Source organism: Mercurialis annua, linkage group LG1-X (assembly GCF_937616625.2).
Source record: "Mercurialis annua linkage group LG1-X, ddMerAnnu1.2, whole genome shotgun sequence".
Lineage (NCBI taxonomy): Eukaryota > Viridiplantae > Streptophyta > Magnoliopsida > Malpighiales > Euphorbiaceae > Mercurialis > Mercurialis annua.
In genome coordinates, this window is record NC_065570.1 from 58414639 (window position 1) to 58434964 (window position 20326).

The 20326-nt window shown below is 31.8% G+C and overlaps 2 protein-coding genes across 5 annotated transcripts; one reads left to right on the forward strand and one right to left on the reverse strand.

Annotated features, from left to right (window-relative positions):
• Positions 1–165: 165 nt before the first annotated feature.
• On the reverse strand, positions 166–6649 carry LOC126662981 (branched-chain-amino-acid aminotransferase 2, chloroplastic-like). 4 transcript variants are annotated; one of them, XM_050356393.2, is made up of 13 exons: positions 5658–6649; positions 4948–5552; positions 4468–4530; positions 3213–3357; positions 2696–2757; positions 2423–2594; positions 2156–2332; positions 1778–1796; positions 1566–1663; positions 1366–1482; positions 756–851; positions 564–676; positions 166–399 (listed from the first exon to the last, which is right to left on the reverse strand). In XM_050356393.2, exons 4-13 carry the CDS (start codon positions 3285–3287, stop codon positions 285–287), a joined length of 1044 nt encoding a protein of 347 aa, XP_050212350.1. In that variant the 5' UTR covers positions 3288–3357; positions 4468–4530; positions 4948–5552; positions 5658–6649; the 3' UTR covers positions 166–284. The 4 variants fall into 4 exon arrangements, with proteins under 4 accessions (XP_050212350.1, XP_050212348.1, XP_050212347.1 ...); XM_050356391.2 differs by having other exon boundaries at positions 1566–1796; positions 6259–6648; XM_050356390.2 differs by having other exon boundaries at positions 1566–1796; positions 4948–5598; positions 6259–6648.
• A 12578-nt stretch (positions 6650–19227) lies between these two features.
• On the forward strand, positions 19228–20326 carry LOC126665133 (uncharacterized). The gene is made up of 2 exons (XM_050357838.2): positions 19228–19918; positions 20239–20326. Exons 1-2 carry the CDS (start codon positions 19249–19251, stop codon positions 20271–20273), a joined length of 705 nt encoding a protein of 234 aa, XP_050213795.1. The 5' UTR covers positions 19228–19248; the 3' UTR covers positions 20274–20326.

A 20326-nucleotide genomic window follows, 5' to 3' on the forward strand; every position in this document is an offset into this window, starting at 1 on the left:
ATTCCTTTCATGCTAGAATTAGTCTTTGATTGATGGACCATTGAACTACTTACATTAATAACGAAAGCTCTACCATATTTTAAGCTTGAAATATCAGTTCTTTTTGTCAGGTTTTTATGCTTATATTAATACTTTTGAATGATTTAATCATCGATAACTTCAAAATTGTTAATAATTCAAACTATCTTTGATTTTGACTTTTCTCTCGCAACACGCGACCTAGTTTAATAGAATTAGGACATTACATTCTTTAAAAAATTTGATGCGTCAAAAAATAAAAATAATTATTGTACATCAACAGTCCATCCCTTGGTATCCCTGATCAGACCCATCTGTATTCCTACAAGATTCGAGTACAGCTTCCAGGATATTGTTTGAGCTCCTGTGCTGTATTCCATTCTGCATTTGAATATGGTTTTCTTTTGTTAACAGAATTAAGCAGAACAATTTGTCGAAAAATTATTCGGAAATCCAAATTTTAAAAGATTAATAATTTTTACTTGATGCTGTTAAAATTTAAAATTTGTCTTATAGTTGTAAAACACGCGAAAATAAAAAGTCACCTTTTGTGTCGATATGTAATGCTGCCGACAGGAGCAACAACTACAGCAGTTCCAGTGCAAAATATTTCATCTGCATTCGCCAGTTCATCTACTGGAATTAGACGTTCCTCCACCTGTCACATGAAAAATTTAATACATTTGCCAAAAGAAGAATGCAAAACCTGTCAGATTTTAAAGTTACATGGGTGTCACCTCATATCCAAGATCTTGTGCAATTTCTATGATGCTTTTCCTAGTGATTCCCGGAAGAATGGTGCCATTTGTAGTAGGAGTTGAAATCACATTACCCTGGTAACATTCTCAAATAAAATACATGAAATGCCACTACTATTTAGAAAAGCATAATAATAATTTAAAAAAGTTTAAACGTTTACGGCTTTTATCAATATTAATCAAAATGTTTTAATTTAGATAATTATTGTGTGATCCGGAATTTTTTGTTTTAATCAATAGTCAAATTTGCCTAATAGAATCAACTGAATTTGATTTTACTTACGTGATAGTTATTGAATGGTTGCTTATTATAGGTAAATACATCCAATTAAATCAAGAAAATACAAACACGACAGCCATTCAATGTAGGTTGCCATATGATAAAAATAATTTCAATTGATTCAGTTTAGCTATTAGACTAAAATTAAACTAAAATACTTCAAAATCATTCTACAATTGATAAATAACAATCTTTGGTTAGATTTGATAAAAGCGGTAAAGATTTGAATTTTCTGAATCGTTAGTCTTATAAAAAAATGAAAAAGAAAAATGAAAAGCAGAAAGTTATGAAATTTGAGCTGATAAACACCTTAACAATGAAAATGTTAGAAGCAGAGACTTCCTCTAAGTATTTCTTATGCACAGAGTCAAGATACAAGACATCAGAAAATCCTCTGTTCTTTGCTCTGTTCATTGCTTTCAAAACCTACAAAATTGAAGCTAAGTTGTAAAATCAAAATATGCACAACTAAATAGCCAGAAATAACAACACATGAATTCTTTACTTACCGGAGCATAATTACTAACTGTTTTCACTCCTCCAACTCCGCCTCGCGAAGCTCGGTCGTATTCGTCTTCAACATAGATATTCAACGGTGCCAAACCATCTTTGAAATAGTTTCCAGCAGGTGAAGCATAAATTAGGAATGTGTATTCAGGTGCTGGTGCTAAACCTAAAACAGGACCGCTTCCCATAAGTAATGGCCTGATATATAAAGTACCTTTTCCTGCAGGAGGAACCTGTTTCCACCCTATCATGAAGTTACAAGTTTGTCCATTGTCCATTGTATCACTAAAAAAGAATTGGACTAATCATAAAAAAAATCCAAACTTTATGACCTATCCAAACTTTATGACCTATATCAATTCTAGTCCATTTTTGAACTTCCTCAATTGAGTGAATATCACACATTTTACGGGGTAAAAGCCACAGCTATTCGCTCAAATGAGGCAGTTGACTATAACTGAAATGCATTTATATAATTCAGAAGAAAATTGACGAAATTAAAAGGTTGAGTTAGACTTGATAAAGGTATAACTATAAGGTTTTGATATTTTCTAGTGATTAGGCCAAAATAATTTGGATTAAAGAATTATACCCAACGCTTGTTAGCAAGAGCAGTTTGTTTCACCGCATCAACAAATTGATCAATGGAGGGACAAGGCATACACATTCTTTCAGCACCAATCTTCATTCTGATAGCATTTTGATCTGGTCGAAATAGAAGAATGTTCCCATCTTCTTTTCTATATGCTTTTGTGCCTTCAAAAACTCCCTGGTTGATTTAAAACCAACCAAATTAATGATCCAATCAACGGAAATGGAACTTGAATAGTCTCAAAAAATGAAACGATTTTCCACTTACCTGCCCATAGTTCAAGACTCCTGCAGAAGGGCTCAGCTCAATGTTGCCATATCGAGTCAGCTGTCCTTCCTCAAACCGCTCATCTTTAGAACATTTCATGGAGTACATGTAATCAGTTTGCACGAAACTGAATCCGAGATTGTCCCAATCAATATCAGCATATTCATCATCACTGAGCAGTGAGTACCGAAAGTTGCAACATATTTAAAGTTAGGCTCAACAAACAAACAACATCTAAATTTACTTGTCATATACAACTAAACAATGGTTTACCTGTATGCGTGTTGTTCAAACACTTGCTGTGGAGAAGTTGTATAGTTGAAGTAAGCTCCGAGCTGCATGAAACATGCACAGTTAGCCGACACTAATAACACAGCAGGCAGCAGCCACTGATATCACAGCCAACATGGGGCTGATGTTGCGGCATATAATTATAATGTGTGACATGGCTTTATGCAGATTAAAGAATAAATATTTTATTATTCATGTATCTCCGCATCATCTGACAGAAATATAGAGCAAACTAAATACTGCTATATTTGGTGCAATAAAATTAAAATTGAGGGATTTTACTGTTAAAATCAAAGAAAAATGGATTATGATGGGGGAACTGTAAATGCAAATTACCCCCTGTTCTTGTACTGCTCCAGTTTCAAATTCTGGCGTCTAAATGACTCGACTCGACATAATTAAAAATCTTAAATTATACAAATACTATGTGTAGAATATTGGGAGAGATTCAAGAAGTATCATTGAAGACGTGAGGATGAAGTTGAAGGAAGATTCTAACCTTTGAATGAAAAGAATTAACTCGAAAAGTTTGCATCAGACTGCGTAATCCTCTTGCACTTCTTTGAATCATCATATCTTTCTTTGTTTTGATCCACGTATTGTGACTGTTCTTACTCCAGAATTTTTAGCCCAAAAAAACAGTGCTGCGAAGGAGACGATCAAAAGGAGCAATTGAATACGGAACAAATGCATGTGCAATGAACTTATTAGTTATTACAATGGGGTCGTTTTTATTTTGCTTTTCTTGGGTAACGTATAGGAGAGAGCTGGCGATGCACGCGCTCACCAAACCCATCCTTTATGTCAGAGTTCCACGTCATATAAAATCCATGCATTGAGTTGTCCCAATGGGGTCACATTTTGTAGGTATTTTACGGGTCTTTCTTGTTTTATCAAGTTGAAGTATTGTTCTAGGGCTGTGCAAAAATATTACAAATAACTCAAATGAATCAAAAAAGCTACTTTAGCTTTTTCTTTAAGAATCTTTTTAATTTAAAAAATACTAATAATAAAACTCGTGTGATATTTCCTTGCTAGGAAGAGTATTCCTGTAAACTTGGAAGAATGGTTCTTGTCATCCCAACAACTGGGAAATTGACTGCCGGCCAATTGATTTTGAAGGTCATTGAAATTTTGAATTTTTTCATTTCAGTCCCTAAACTATTTTTTTTTTTTGACCACCGAACTTTCAATTTTTTTTCATTTTAATATTTTCCAGCCAAATCTGCTTAGGTGGCAGCCGGAATTAATTATTTTTACCTGAAAATTTGCCATATATGCATAATTTGACTTAAAAAAGTGAAATTATGTATATGTGATAAATTTTTAAAGTAAAACTAGCAAAATCTGGTTCCTACATGTCAATTTCCGGCTGCCGCTTAAGCATTTTTGGCCGGAAATACTAAAATGAAAAAAAATGAAAGTTTAATGATCAAAAAGAAAATAAATAGTTTAACGACTGAAATGAAAAAACTGAAAAGTCCAGTGATGGTCAGAATCAATTACCCGTCATTTTTAGTCCTCTTTGAAAATTCTCTTGATGGTTTTATGGGCTTTTCAATATTAATGACAAGATGCTTTTGGCATAAATAGAAAAAATAAGAAAGAGAACAAAATATCTGTGTGGGTTCATGTATAATTTCAACATGACACCACAATTTTTGGCATATGTATAACAGTCTTATTCAATAATGCAAAGCATAAAAACATATCTTTCACTAATTCATCACAGATTCTTGGCTCAAAACACATACCTGAAACCCTCTGCAGCGAGCTATAATTGTCCCTCTCAATGCTGGAGTGCATATTGTTTTATCCTTAAAGAGTTCAAAATCAATGATAAAATGTTAAAAATAATGTTTTGAAATGAAGACAATAATCGAATTCTAGTAACTTGCTTTGTATATATTTACAGCAGTGGTAAATTCCAATTGATAAGCCAGAGTGTCGCTAAATGTAACTATGTCATTTTCACCAGAAATTGCTTCCATATATTTGTTGTGAACACTATAAATGTATGGAACATTAATGAAAACCATTTGCTTTAGCTGCAGCTTGGCCTTTACAATCTGGAAATGAAGGTTCTATAAATTTTATCAATGGAGGCAACTGAAAAAAAATGTAATGAACATGTTCGAAAGAACGAAGGTCTTCATCAATAGGCTCATCCACAAAACAGCCATACTCATTAACAAACATTCTGCCATTAGGTGGCATGCGCATAATTAACTTACCATAGCATAGTTTGCTATAGCTTTTATGCTTCCAACTCCCCCGGAAATGCACGATGGGTCTCATTCTCAACAACCTGATCAATGGGTTCTGCTCCACTCTTTCATAATTGAATGAAAAAACGTTAGTATTTATTGCTAACAAAATTTAAGAATCGAATTTCCTGCCAAACAAACTCTATATAAGAAAGATTTGTGGTGTTTTCAATATTTAAAACCATAAGCTCAATAAAAAGTTTACAAATTGATGAAGTCACACAACAAATCTCAAAATAATTTTCAACCAGAATCATAAACTCGGGAGATAGTATAAGATTTAGAACAGCTCTGCTTCCTTGGAGTCGAATGTATCAAAAACCCTTTATTTGAAGAGAAACCCTGCAGAGTGGAATTGAGTCCTACGACCAATTGGCTGCAATAAACTAACAATAGAATGCAAGCAGTGAGCAAACTTTTTTCCATGACCCATTTTCCATTAGCTGAGACGGTAAGCTTTACAGGCATACAAATCCTGTCCGCTCTCCATCTCATTCACGGTCCATTTGCCTCAGGACGAAATAATAATTTGGCAGAGTCGTCTTGTATGCTTCTAAACTTTCAACTATTAGCTGCAAGCATAAATGCGCCCTGAACACTAGTTAATGGACTGGCATCCTGTGAATGAAAAGATTACACAGAGAATTTGCAAAAGACTAGAGCAAATTAGTGCTGACCTGACCAAAATTCAAGACAGAAGAGAATGGCATACATAAATTCAAGTAACTCGCCGGGTGAAAGCTTGCACCTCCACAACATTTCATTACATACATAAAGGCAGTGGAGCTAATATTAAGAACCATAATTTCAGATGTTTTGTTGTAACTCTCAAGAAAATGGTTGTCAAAAGATTTTTTTTTGCAGCCAAATAAAAGAGTTCAATCTTTACAGCAACAATACATAATCCTTGAAGTAATTGAGATTGTCGTTGAGAAGAAGTGATTGTTGTTTTTCAGAAAAAGTTTGGTTTCCTACATAACTATCTTCTCACGAACAAGAAGACAGACTCAGGTTAGATTAGATTATCTTCAACTGAGACTTAATCTTTTATCTTTTCATTTTAAACACCGAATTCATTGACCAATCATGAACATTCTTAAACTAATTAAGCTCGGGTAGTTCAGTTAATTTGCAGCATAATCAAGAAACATACAGAAATTCAAAAACTAATCAAAATCCATTTCAAAAGAAATAAGTCAACAGTTATAGCAAGAGTCATATTTATTACACAGGGAATCACAAAAACAAGAAGATTACACAGAAATTACAGAACAGTACAGGAGGAAGACGAAGAGGAGTGAGCGTCGGGATTATTAGGATCGACGCCGGGCCAATCACGGCAAAGGCAGTGTTGACCTTGAGGAATACGCTTATAAACAGAAGGCACGTGGCTTCCACATCCTCCCCAACCAGTCTTGCCGCAACTCGAGCACTTCGCCTCGTAGCACATTTCTTCAAATGATTTCTTGCACTGCCTTTCTTTTGTTGAATGACAGCGGCTGTTCAATTATGAACTTTGAAGATGATAAGGAATAATAAACTCGGCGTCAGCTGACTCACTCTGTTTTGGGGACATCGATGAATAATGGCGGCGAGGTCAATGGATGATTTCATTGAGGACAACATATGAAGGATATTCTTGGTCTTGGCTCTTCTTGTGGATATAACAAATCAACAATATAGCCTGAGACAAATGAGGCCCAAAGCAGAACCATAACATCATGTTTTATCCCTAACTATCCTACGGCCCATATGGAATTGGGCTTCACTTGAAAAGTTCACTTTTTTATTCTTTTTTTTTAAATTTCATCGAAAAATATTCCATTTTATAATTTATTTGTGATTTAAAAAATAAATAAATTTGATACTCTTATATTTTTAAAGATAGAAATTAGTTGTTAGTGTTAGATATATATAAAGTGAAATCGGCCTAAATTGGTCGCATTGAGATTCGGTTTCGAAATTTCAGTAATGTACTTGGAGATTTTAGCTATTAGGGCTCACCGGCAGATTTAATACTCTTTGTTTCTTAGTTCTTTTATATTTTTTCAAAAAAACTATCTTTTCAATTTAAATACCTAAATCCATTAAAAAAATCTTTCAAATTGAAAAGTTTTAATATTTTATTATTGTTATTTTGTTTTACTTTCTTCACAATTCTGCTTATTTGTCTATCATCTTATTACTTCAAATAAGTTTTATAAAAAATCAAATTAATTTTAATTCAACTTCATATGAGTTTTATATAAAAAAAAGTCATGCCTAATTTCGAGATGCAATTTTTATAAGTTTTATAATAATTTGTATTGGTTTGAAATTAAATAAAAGACTAATTAGTTAAATGGCAAATATCAATTGTACTCTATCATTTACAGGTTAAGAAAAACTACTTTTATCATATATCCGTTGATTTCATTGTTAATCTAAAGAAATAAAGACAAACTTTGGGTTGATGAAATTAGGATGGAGTTTGATTACTAATCAAGATAAACTTTGGGTTAAATTAGTTTCCAGTAAGTATAATTTTGATTCCCACTTTTATCATTCGTTAAATAAGGTGAAGGGGGCTTCGCATCTTTGGCAAAGCCTTTTTAAAATCTGGAATGTGTTGTTACAAGGAGTGCGTTGGGCTGTTTGTGATGGTCGGAGAGCGCGTTTTTGGCTAGATCCTTGGCTTGATGATAATGTAATCCTTAGAGATGTAGCCAGTAATCAAGTCCCTCCGAATGATCTTGAATGCACTGTGAGTTTTTATGCTGACTCTAGCAATAACTGGAGATGGGATATGATCTCTTACCTGCTTCCTTTTAAGTATCTGAGTAAAATTGCTAATATGTGCCCTCCGCACGATAATAATGGTGAAAACTTTATATATTGGGGACCTTCCCCTTCTGGGTATTTCTCAACAAAATCAGCGTATAATCTCATTGAAAGCCCTAACTGGGATGAGAATAACAGAAGGTGGAAGTTTGTTTGGAGCTGGAAAGATCCGGAAAGAATCAAGCATTTTTTATGGCTTGTTATGCATGGGCAGCTTCTTACGAATGTGGAGCTCAACAGAAGACACATCTCAGTTGATACGAGGTGTTTTCGGTGTGGAGAGGGAGACGAGGATTGTAGTCATGTTCTTAGAGACTGTGGGGTTTCTAAACTTATTTGGTCCAGATTCATCAAACCCGATGATAGGGTTATATTTTTTGAATCCCCTTTCCATGATTGGTTTATCAATAACATATCAGGATCCTTCAAACTGGATTATGTGGAGAACTGGCCTCAGCTTTTTGGAGTGATTGTTTGGAAAATGTGGGCTTGGAGGAATAGAGTTGTTATTGCAGATGAGCAGATCCATGTGTCTCAAGTTCTTAATGAAATTTATGCGCAGATGAATTATATAAAGTTGGCGTTCTCCAGTTCAGTTTTAAATGGTAATGTGGCTAGAGATAGAGTGAATGTTAGCATTGCTTGGTCCTGTCCTCCTTGTAACTGGGTGAAGATAAATACCGACGGTGCTTTTGACCAGGTTTTGACCAGGTGTCCGGTATTGCTAAAGCAGGTGGGTTAGTGAGAAACGATCTGGGAAATTGGCTTGGCGGTTTCACGATGACTATTGGGCATGACTCAGTTATGGGAGCTGAGTTTAAGGGAGCTTATCAAGGCTTGCTGATGGCTTGGAATTTAGGGTACCGCAGAGCTATCCTTGAAGTCGACAACAAATTGGTGGTGGAGAAAATTAACAGTTTAGAGATAGCTGCGCAGCATTCTAATTTGCTATTTGCGATTCGAGCTTTGATTGCTAGGGACTGGGAAGTGCAAGTCTGTCACGTTTACCGAGAAGCGAACTGTGCGGCGGACCATTTAGCTTCTATAGGGCATGGGGATTTGATCGGATTAGCGATTCATGATAGTATTCCAGCGAGTTTGGTGCCTTGGATTTTGCATGATATGCATGGAGTATCGTATGATAGAAGTGTTTGTGTGTGATTTTTCTTAGGCTTTTGCCTCTTCTCTTATATCAAAAAAAAGAAATAAAGACTATAACTTTTATTTCAAAAAGGTTCCTGAAATTTAGAGGGAAATAACTTGAATGTTTTCCTAATCCTGATATATGAAAAAGTTAAACACTTAATTACTCCCCGCAATTATTTTACTACATTAGATAATAATCAAAAGACGAACTTGATTGATCAAATATATTTTATAAAAAAAACTTAAGGACTAGAATCTCACTTAATTCGTTTTATAAATTTTTTTTTGAAAAATATAGTTCCTGTTAGAGGTGAGCATCGGTCCGATAGGTCTTTATACTAGACTAGTAGGCTTAGAAATGAAATGTTCCTGGAAATTCTTGCTCCCATTAAACCATTTGTATCTACCATTAAATCTTTGATCTCGACCGACTAAATCAATAGCAGAAGTGTTTTTCTTTTCGATTGATAAAATATCCGCCCCCATTCCTTCTTGATTAAAAGGTTGAAGAAAGAGCAAGATGTTTCTTTTGTCCCTTCCAGGCGATCGGAAAATAAAGTTTCTGGTTCTGTTGGTGCTAGAAACAATTTTGTCTTCTCCATATTACTATATATCTAGAGTCCCTTCACGATTAGATAAATTTTTGTGATTTGTATATTCACTATTATCCATTCTAAATCCCAAACAATTCGATTCGGGGTCAATACACAAAGATTTAAGGTCATTTCTTCAAGTTGTTCCCTCAGTCACTACGAGCGCCCCCGATCAGTGCAATGGCTTTATGCTCAAAATCCCGATTTAGGTAATCATTTATTTGGTACCTCTCAAGGAGTCGGTTCGGTTGGAATTTTTTGGTTTTTTCGGTTTTCGGTTTGAGAAAATCTCAATCTAAACCGTTCTTTATTTAACCAAAAACCAAAAAAAAAAAATTAACTGAAAACTTCGGTCGGTTCGGTTCGGTCCCATAATTTTTATCAGTTTGGATTTTTAAAAGCCATAAAAAAATTCAAGTAAAGCCCATAATTTTTAATACAAAATTAATATAAAGTCCATAATTTTAAATAAAAAATTAAAGTAAAGTTTATAAATTCAAATTACAAATAAATTATAATATAACAAAACAAAAACCTCCATTAACAATTACAAATATTAGGATTTGTGAGTTTAAAAGTATATACTATATGTTCTTGTCCCTCTATTTAAATGATGTAGTTTTAGTATTTTCGGTCGGTTCGGTTTTTGAAAGCTACAAACCAAACACCAAACTCCATACTTTCTCATATTTAACACCGATTCAAACCATTTTGATCAAAAAACCGCACCAAACAATAAATTTCGGTTCGATTTGGTCCGATTTTTTGCGGTTCGGTTCTTGCTCATCTAGTTCCTGTTAAGTTAACTTCTTAAGAATTGTAACAAAATTGCTTGTTTCGATTTTTATTTTTCAAATAAAATAAAATATAATTTTAATATACTATAAAGATTGTTCTCAAACTATCCCACTTAAGAAAATTAATTACACAAATTCATATCATGATTTGCTAATAGTACTCGAAACCATTTTCTTTAAATTATTTACAAAAATAACCTGACCCGCGGAAGAAAAATGACGATGTTAAACTCATTTTCTATATCAACAAAAACCCACCATTCGAGTTGTTCTCTCCTTTTTTACTCGGCAGAGCTGTTCTCTTTTTCTAGAAGATTTTTTTCCGGCGTCAGTGTCAGATAAGAGAAAAAACGAAAAATCATTGTTACAGGCGAAGACGACAAGTCATTGTTATAGGTGTTAACTCATTGCTACTATTGATTGTCAACCTTTTGGTCCTACTAGTGGTATGAATGACTTTGTTTCTGGTGATTTTCAGCTTACAGGCGAACAACACACTATTAAATTCAATGCATGATGGATTCTCAACAACCTGGTTAATGGGTTAGGTTTCCATCAAGTTCATTTCAACTTGACGAGATCAAATTTACGATTTACGCCATTCATTACTAAATGAACGGTATAGATTAATTTAATTAAAATTGTACTTTTTTTATATTCACCATTCATTTGGTAATGAATGGTATAAATTCATTAAACTTGACCCCTCAAGTTGAAATGAACTTGAGGAAATCATAATTTTTAATATAATTAGGATATCGGGAATTCCTATTTCTTTCGTCCTGCCAAATAGCGTATTAGAACAAGTGAGGATATAGCATGTCCCCCTTTTTTTTTACTATATGAAATCCACACTTTGACACCTGAGATTCCGTAAGCAGTACATACTTCCGCAGGAGTATAATCTATTTTCGAGGGAGCTGGAGTGAGTAAAACAGTACTTATGTTTGTAATAAATGAGAGAGAGAGAGAGGAAATTGTTACTCTTTTTATAAACTTCTTCATGTGACTCTCATTTTCTTGGAATGTGAAATTTTATAGTGTTCCGTCATTAGTCCTCCTAAGGTGTTTGTGAGATTAGAGATTCATGTCTATACTTTCAGCTTGATAAAACTTGTATCCTCGTCGATTTTTTAAAATAAAACAAAGATATTTTCTTTTATGAATCTTAAAAAGTTTAAAAAAAGTTAGTTAAGAAAAAATCGGAAAAATATCACAAAGATATTAGGGAAGTTCTATTTATCTAAGTTTTGTTAAGAAATTTTCTAGTTAGAAAGACCAAATTCTTAATTTTTCGGAAATTAAAATTAAAATATATAAATTACTAAAGAAAATTTTATCATTTTTTGGAAAGTAATATTTTTTTTGCCTATTTATCCCCAACCAAATTAAATCTTAGATATGTATATAATGTTTTTAATCTTGCAAAATTGGATGAGGAGTGTGTGTTTTGGTCATTTGTTTTTTTTTATCGTCAGTCATTTGTTTTCTTAACTATAAACAAAACAAAACATTCAAACTTGAGTCGTGATATTAATTTTCTACTTGTAATTATTACGAGTGGCAAAAAAACCCGCCTAACTGAACCGAAATTGTAAAACCGAATCGAAAAATATAGTTAAGCGGTATAAGAATTTAGATTTAAATTTTAATTTTTAATTTTTATGGTTAATGGTTTAAGTTTTGGTTTTGGAGTTTTAACAATAGCGGCTAACCGGTTTATAAATAAAACCATACTATTATTTACCGGTTTATAAATTACATTCATGGACAGATTAACCGGTCCATGCCCACCCTTAATCATCGAAAGTTTAATGGCAATATTACAGGCAGAAGATATTTGATACTTAATTATAATAATTTTCAAATAAAAAATTACATATCATCTAATATTCAAAAACTAATTGCATCCATCTATTCTCTAAAACACAAGCCAAGTTAGCGTTCCTCTGGAACTAGGGTACAAACTTAAGTTTGAAGGATTTTGTTTACATAATTATAAGTTTAGTTATATATATTAAATAAAACACTAACAGCCCCTCAAAAGTTTTATAACTTTATTTCAACCCTTGTAATTTTATAATGGGTAATTAGTTCATGGATATTCAAAATAGTGCGTTTAACAATTTTCTACCAAACTTTGATTCAATTCAATTTGATTACCAAATTTTAATTTTATTTTGAAGGCTTAATAGTACAAAAATATCTAAATTTTTTGATTTTTTTGTTTATAGCCCAAACTTTCAAAATCTTCAATTTTATCTCATTTTAAATTTTTCAGTTTCAATTATGGTCAATTAATGTGACTAGAAAAAAATTCAATATGCGTTTCATATTACTTCATATTTGAAATTTTGATGGTAAAATGATAAATTAGAAGAAACAGTTTTTAATTAATTTTAAATAAACACATTCATCATTTCTCATTTTTCAGTTTTATTTATTTGAACTTTTTATTTTAAAAAGAGAGTTCTTAACTGTACTATTTTTTTATGACCGTAGAAATTTAATGAGCTACAATTTATCTTAAATTTCAGAGGTTTATTTATGAGCTCCGACTATAAGGGCAAATCTGTATGTTCAGAAATCAAAATTAAGAGAGGCAAAATAGAATTTTTTTTATATAACATACAAAATTTGAAAATTTGTTAAAAATAAGAGGATCAATATGTAATAATTGTCTAAATAATATGATAATTTGTTTAAAAATTACTTAAAAATCTGTTTTTTTGAAAAAATAAGAGGGGCAAATGCCCCCTCTTACTCTCTTTGTGGCTCCGCCACTGGTTTTAACCATGTAGTTTGGAAAACATTTTGGCCCCGCTCTGGTCCGCCGTAGAACTAACCATATTACACGTACAGATCCTAGTTACTTTAAAGAAAGGGCTAAATCCATCTAAAGGCCTTTGTACTATATCATTTTTGTTCAAAAAGCCCTTGTACTATTTTTTTGTTCTTCAGGTCCCTGTACTTGGCAAAATTTCGATTTTTAGGTCCTTTTGAGGGACTGGAGGAATAAAAAAATTGTAAGTAAAGGGACTGGAAAAAACTAAAAAAGGACCTAAAAATCAAAAATTATGTAAGTAGAGGGACCTGAAGAACAAAAAAATAGTACAGGGGCTTTTAGAATAAAAATGATATAGTACAAGGGTCTCTAGATGGGTTTAGCCTAAAGAAATTGGCATCCCATTTGAAATGTTCATGCATGCATTAGAAAGTTGTATGCTAAAATAAAGTGCATTTCTGAGTAACATTTTATGAAGCTAATTTATTATGTCAGGTCTCTTGTTGTCTTGAAGAGCCACATTTACATATATATGCATTTTGGTCTGCACCAAACAACTTCACTGAAATTGGACCCTCGTGCCATATAAATGGAAGCACACTTCTGTCACTCGCTTCACTTCCCACCCATAATATTATTTTTATTATTCCTTCCGTCTTAAATTAATAAACACTATTTCAATTTTTTTATATCGCAAATTATAAACACTAGATATTTATCTCACTAAGAGCATCCCCAATGAACTCTTTAAAATTGTCAAACTCTTTAAATTAAAGAGTTTGACAATAAATTAGAAGTCAATGGACTCTCTATTCTTTATATTTAGAGTATAGAGTAAAAATGGCTCTCCACATGTAGAGAGCTATTTTCACCATCTACTTCATTTTTCAAATAATAAAATTTTAAATTTTAAAAAATAAGATGGTTATTTTTACTTTTAAATATTATATTTTTACTTTTAGTACAAAAACTGAATAAATAAATGAATAAAAAATTAAATAAAAAAATTATTTTATTAATATTTAATATTTTATTAATATTTTTTATGAAAACAAAATAAAAAAAATTAATATTAGAGAGGCTATTAATTTAATATTATTATTATTTAATATTTTTATTTTATTATTAATTATTAAAATTATATACCATAAAAAACTGATATTAAAGAGTCCATTGGAGTAAAATTTTAAATATCACTCTTTATTTTTAAGATGCTCTTTATTTTACAAAAGATGCTCTTTATTTTACAAAATACCATTGGGGATGCTCTAAGTAATTGTTAAATATACCCTCATTAATTATAGAGAATATCTTGAAAAGACAATAAAAATCACTAAAAAATAAAAGTTATCACTATATTAAATGAGGGCAAGTATGGTAATTTTTTATGTATTAAGTCATTTTATTTAGAGAACTTAAATTTCTTAATACCCGTCTTTAACTTAAACTGCCTATCAATTTGGAACGGAGGGAGTACTATTAAAAAACTTATTAATCTGAAATTCATAAACTTAAATATGTATCAGCATATAATTATTATTATTATAATTTATATGTATGTATTGGATCACGTGTAAGATTTGAGGAAGATGAATATATAATAGAACAATGTGGATTACGTGGAGGGTGAGGTGGAGATTGAGATTGGTGATGTGTCTCTATTGCTTTCTGTGTCTTCTAATTATGTAATCTCTATTTATAGGGGCAGGCGTGATGCTTCCTCCCATTAGAAAGCTGAGTTCCATAATAATAGAAATATATACTAACAGAGCATAGAGGATATTGAAGACAATGTTGAGTGGGGTAAATTAATCAATCTTATTATTGGCTTTGTTAAAATAAAATAAAAAAGTCGGTGCAAATGTCGACCCCACAGAAATTAAGGATGAATATGTTACTCTGACTAGACATTTCTTGTCACACTACCAACTTATATAATAAAGCCAAATGTTGTAAAAAGACCAAATCTTTTATAAAAGTTTCATAAAAATTCTGACCTTTCAATTTTGTCGATTTTGACCAAAAACTGATTATTTGGTTTCACAAAAGTCTTAACCTTTCAATTTTGTCGATTTTGGCCAAAAATAGATTATTTGATTTCACAAAAGTTCCGACCTTTCAATATTTGACATGCCACATAGGCGTCACATAGGCAAATTGAAATCAAATTGAGAGTTGGCCATAATTGAAACTAAATAATTTGTTTTTGGCCAAAATCGACAAAATTAAAAAGTCAGGACTTTTGTGAAACTTTTATAAAAGATTTGGCCTTTTTACAACATTTGACCATAAAACAACCCATCTCAAGGCCATACAAACTTACATTGTTTTGATCATCTTTTTTTTTTAAATATATCGTCCGATATAAAAAATAACTATTTCGATTAATTTGATAAGATATTTTACAACGATAAAATTCTTTCATTTTTTTCTAAATTACTTCCATATTCAAAGTTTGATTTCAAAATTTACAATTAAAAAAATAAACTTTATTTACTCTATTTCAACTTCCGCTGATTAATTATTTTTGTATTTACATCTTTGGCTTTCTCGTGACTCAATTTTATTTTCAAAAATATGAATATTCTAATGCACGACGGTGATAGTACTCTTAAGAGCTAAATTAAATTTATAAGATAAAAAGTTTTTATCTATTTATAATAGCTCGTTGTTAAACATATTATGATTTTAAATTTTTTTCAGTTTGATCAATTGTCTTTTCGATCTTTACCAATTATACTCATAATTTATTTAGAAATAACACAATGTAATATTATAATTTATACATTCGCATATACAAAATTTATTGTATTTGGCATATAAAACATTGTAACTACTAAAAAAATCAGAAGGTACCAAAAAATTCTCGACTTTTTTTCATAAGTATAGATCAGCCTTTTTATTTTTTTTGGACACAATTAAGCCCTCGTATTTTTAAAATTGAACAACTAAACCCTCGTTGTTTTAAAATCAAACAGATAAACCCTTTTAGTTTATTTTTGGTACACTTACCCTCTCTCCCCCAAATTGTTGGTAAATATTTTAATATTAAAATTATTTTTGAACTTTTTCCTATATAATTATGAGAGATATGTCAATCACTATGAGTGTTTCTAATGGTGTTGGACAAAAGGGGTTATTTGTTCTATTTGAAAATAAAAAGGGCTTAATTGCATGTAAAAAAAGTAAAAAGTTTGATCTATATTTTTGTGAAAACTATGAGGGTTTTTTTGTACCTTTTTCCTATTGAAAATTAAGTATAAATATATTTGACAAAATTCAATGATCAATTAAATGGTAAAATTTTAAAAATATAATATATTTAAAAAAGGAGACATAGCTGTGCGTAGATAAGAACAGTTTGCTAATATATAATGATAGTCAAGCCTTGAGAGTTGTTTTCTTCCCTTTAGTTTGTTATTCTACTACTTTTCTGAATTAGTATTCTGTCTGATTTTGTTTAATGTAATTTTTAAAGCAATCAAGATTATTAGGTTAGCTCCATGTTGAGTTCCATAACCATTTCGCGACTAGATTTGGTTGCACAAGGATTTAAAGAATAGTTAATTTTATTGGAGCCTTTTGACTTTTTGTCATCTTTTCCTCATAAAAGAAAAAACTATCCTAAAATGGAAATTTTATTTTACAGGATTGGCTCACCATTTTCATAAAAAATATTGTGTTTGTTATTAAAGAATTTTAAATATTCGGGTTATTTATGAAAAAAAAGGCTCACTTTTTTCCTTTTTAATGTTTCAAGCACTATATTTGAAATTGGCAAGGAAAAAAACTCACCCGTTATTTTTTTTGACAGTTCTAGTCCAATATCATAATTCGATATTGTTTCGTTCATTATAAACTACCTGAATAACGATGTTTGGTGAAAATAAAATTAGGTTAGAAATGTTGAAAATTCAATATAAAACTTTTTGCTAATTTTTCAATGCGGTGCTAAAACATTTAAAAAGTGAGAGGATTGAGAGGATTTTTTGTGTGTCAATAACCCTAAATATTATGAGTAATGTATTCTTTTCCATAAATTCTTTATATTTTTTTATAATGTTCACACACCTTCAAGTTTAGTTTTTTTCTATATAGTGGTTGCTTAAAGCATATCCAAATATAACATCAAACCACTATATAGTGGTTCTACATATAGACGTAGATAATGATCCAATCTTTTAAATCTAAATTTTGAAATGGTTATATAAAATTTAATAGGCTTATCCCCTTAAAATCCCCCACCTTTTACCCCCAATTCGTTTGCACTCTCACGTTGTAAAACCAATAAATATACCCAAATTACGACATTTCACTTTCAATCGCACCCTCAAACATTAAATTGACCTCTTTTCACTTGAAAATTGTTCAAATCAATACTTTAAATTTTAGCATATATTTTAAAATAGGACTTAATATTTTAAAATAGGACTTAATATTTTGAAAATTGTTCAAATTATTTTTCGAAGAATTGTTTGTATATCCGATGAAAAAGTATGTGGAAGTCCGGTAGATTCTAATAATGATCCATACATATAAAAATTCCATGAATTAAACCAATTGAAAAAAGTACCGTAGCTGATGCTAATGATAATGGTTAATGAAAGTGGGATAAATGATAACGTAGATTAGAATAAAAAAAATCCAAGTTGTAGAAGAAATGCAGACAATGAAGTGGGGGTTTACTTGACATGAACGATTAATTGGAGCAAGAAAATAAAAGTATAAGCAAAAAGCCAAACAAAGAGCACAAAAGTAGTCGTTGAGTGGTGGGTTTAGCCTAAAGGTGGGAGGAACACATCTGAAACCTTATCTCAAACACCACCAGTTCATCATTGCCCAACTACAATCCACAATCATCATCACTCATTTCCTTTTCGAATCGAATGCCCCATCATGCCAAATCATTGGTAGGTCCTGCTTGTCTATCCCTTGCCGCCACCCCCACGTGTCGTTATGTGTATAGCCCTTGCATGAGAAGTTATTATTAAATCCTACAGCTATTATAACAGAACAAGAAACCTGTTAAGCACATGAAGGTAATTGAAGCTGCACTGGCCATGTCAGCAATCTGAGTCTCATTCCTAACAGATTGGCCATGTCAGCAATCTGTGCATCAGCAGAAGAACTCGTGTGTTTCCTCATGCAGATTGTGTGTTTCTTAATCAGCAAGAATCAAGATTGATCACGTGCTTAGATCACAATGATAGTGTGTTACTTAGTGATTAAGTTTTAGAAAGTTAGTTACAGAAGCAGTTATTTTCTGTTAGCTATAAATATAGAGCTTAAGAGCTATTTGTAATCTGATTTTTGATTAATAAAAATCCTAAGCTTTCTCTCTCAAAAGTTCTTCTTCTCTTTCAAGTTCTTTAAGTTCTTCAAGCTTATTCTCAGATTCTATTATGGTATCAGAGCCATCGGCTCTTGTTTCTTCAATCATCTTCTTCGATTGATCTCTGTTTCAGTTTTGTTAAGCATAAATTTTTGTTTCTGAGTTTTTCCAGTCAACAATGGCGGAGAATATCCTAAGACTTGAAGATCAACATTCAAATGCATATTATGTGCATCCAAGTGAAAATCCTTCACTTTTACTTGTATCAAATGTTCTAATTGGGAGCAATTACCACTCATGGTGTCGTGCTATGAAGAAAGTTTTGATTTCGAAAAACAAATTGAAGTTCATCGATGGAACAATCAATGTACCAAACAGGAATGATGCTAGTTATTCAGCATGGGAGAGGTGCAACACAATGGTTAGCTCATGGCTTACAACAGCAGTAAGTCATTCTATAGCTCATAGTGTTTCATGCATTGATAATGCCATTGATATTTGGCAAGATCTAAAGGAGCGTTTTTCTCAAGTAGATGCTGTGAGAATATCTGAACTTCAGGAGGAAATCTTTTCTTTTAAACAGAATAATTTGTCAGTTAATGACTATTACACTCATTTAAAAATATTGTGGGATGAACTATCAAGCTTGAAACCAATTCCTAATTGTGTTTGCATTCTAGCTTGTTCATGCATTTTGATAAGAACAATTAAGGAATACTTTTCAAAAATGATAAAGTCATTCGATTTGTGAAAGGTTTAAATGACAACTTTGGAGTTATTAAGACTCAGATTATCATGATGGAACCTCTACCTCATATAAATAAAGTCTTCTCTATGGTTGTTCAACATGAGAGACAACTTGGATTAAATCTTACAAATACAGACTCACAAATCTTTGCTACTAAAGGAATTAACTATAATAGTTGTGAGAATAATTCTGTATATGAATCAAGTGTGTGTTATAGCAGAGGAAATCAGAATTTTTGTGGAAACCAGAATTACAATGGAGGAATGAACTTTGGTTCTAAACCAAGAAAGTTCAACTATAATCAGAACAAGAAACCTGTTTGTTCTTTCTGTGGAATGGAGGGACACACAGTTGAGATTTGTTACAGAAAGCATGGTTTTCCTCCTAACTTTCAGTCTAAGTTTAAGAGGAATAACCAAGGAGGACCAATCTCAGCTAACCAGGTTGAAATGCAGCAGGAAGAATTTTTTGATGATGCTGGAATGGAGAATAACCAGAATGGAAATGAGTGTTATGGAAGGAAAGAGAAAAATGAAGTCTGCAACAGGAATCACAACTTTGGGAACAAAAGTGATCAGACTGATACAAATGACTGTGGAGGTTTTCCTTTTACTAAAGAGCAATATTCAAAACTTATTTCTATGATTCAGCAAAATGGAAATAATGTTGCTCATGTCAACCATATCTCAGCACATTTCAAACAAGAGGAACCTACAGGTAACATTAACTCATATTGCTTAATGTCAAATAGTTCAAAGTCCTTTGAATGGATTATAGACACTGGAGCAACTGATCACATAACCTGTAGACCTGAGCTTTTTAAGAACTCAACACCAATTACAAACATGGTTGTCAAATTACCAAATGGGCATCAAGTTTTTGTTGATAGCATTGGAGACATTCAGCTTACCCCTAAACTGTTACTTGTTAATGTGCTATATGTTCCCATTTTTACATTCAATCTCATATCAGCTAGCAAATTGACTAATGATCCTCATTTATGCTTGATGTTAAATCAAAATAGATGTCTCATTCAGGATCTGGTTCATTCGAGGATGATTGGATCAGCTAGTAAAAAGGGTGGATTATATGAATTGCATATGACTTCTGTTTCTCACAGTCATT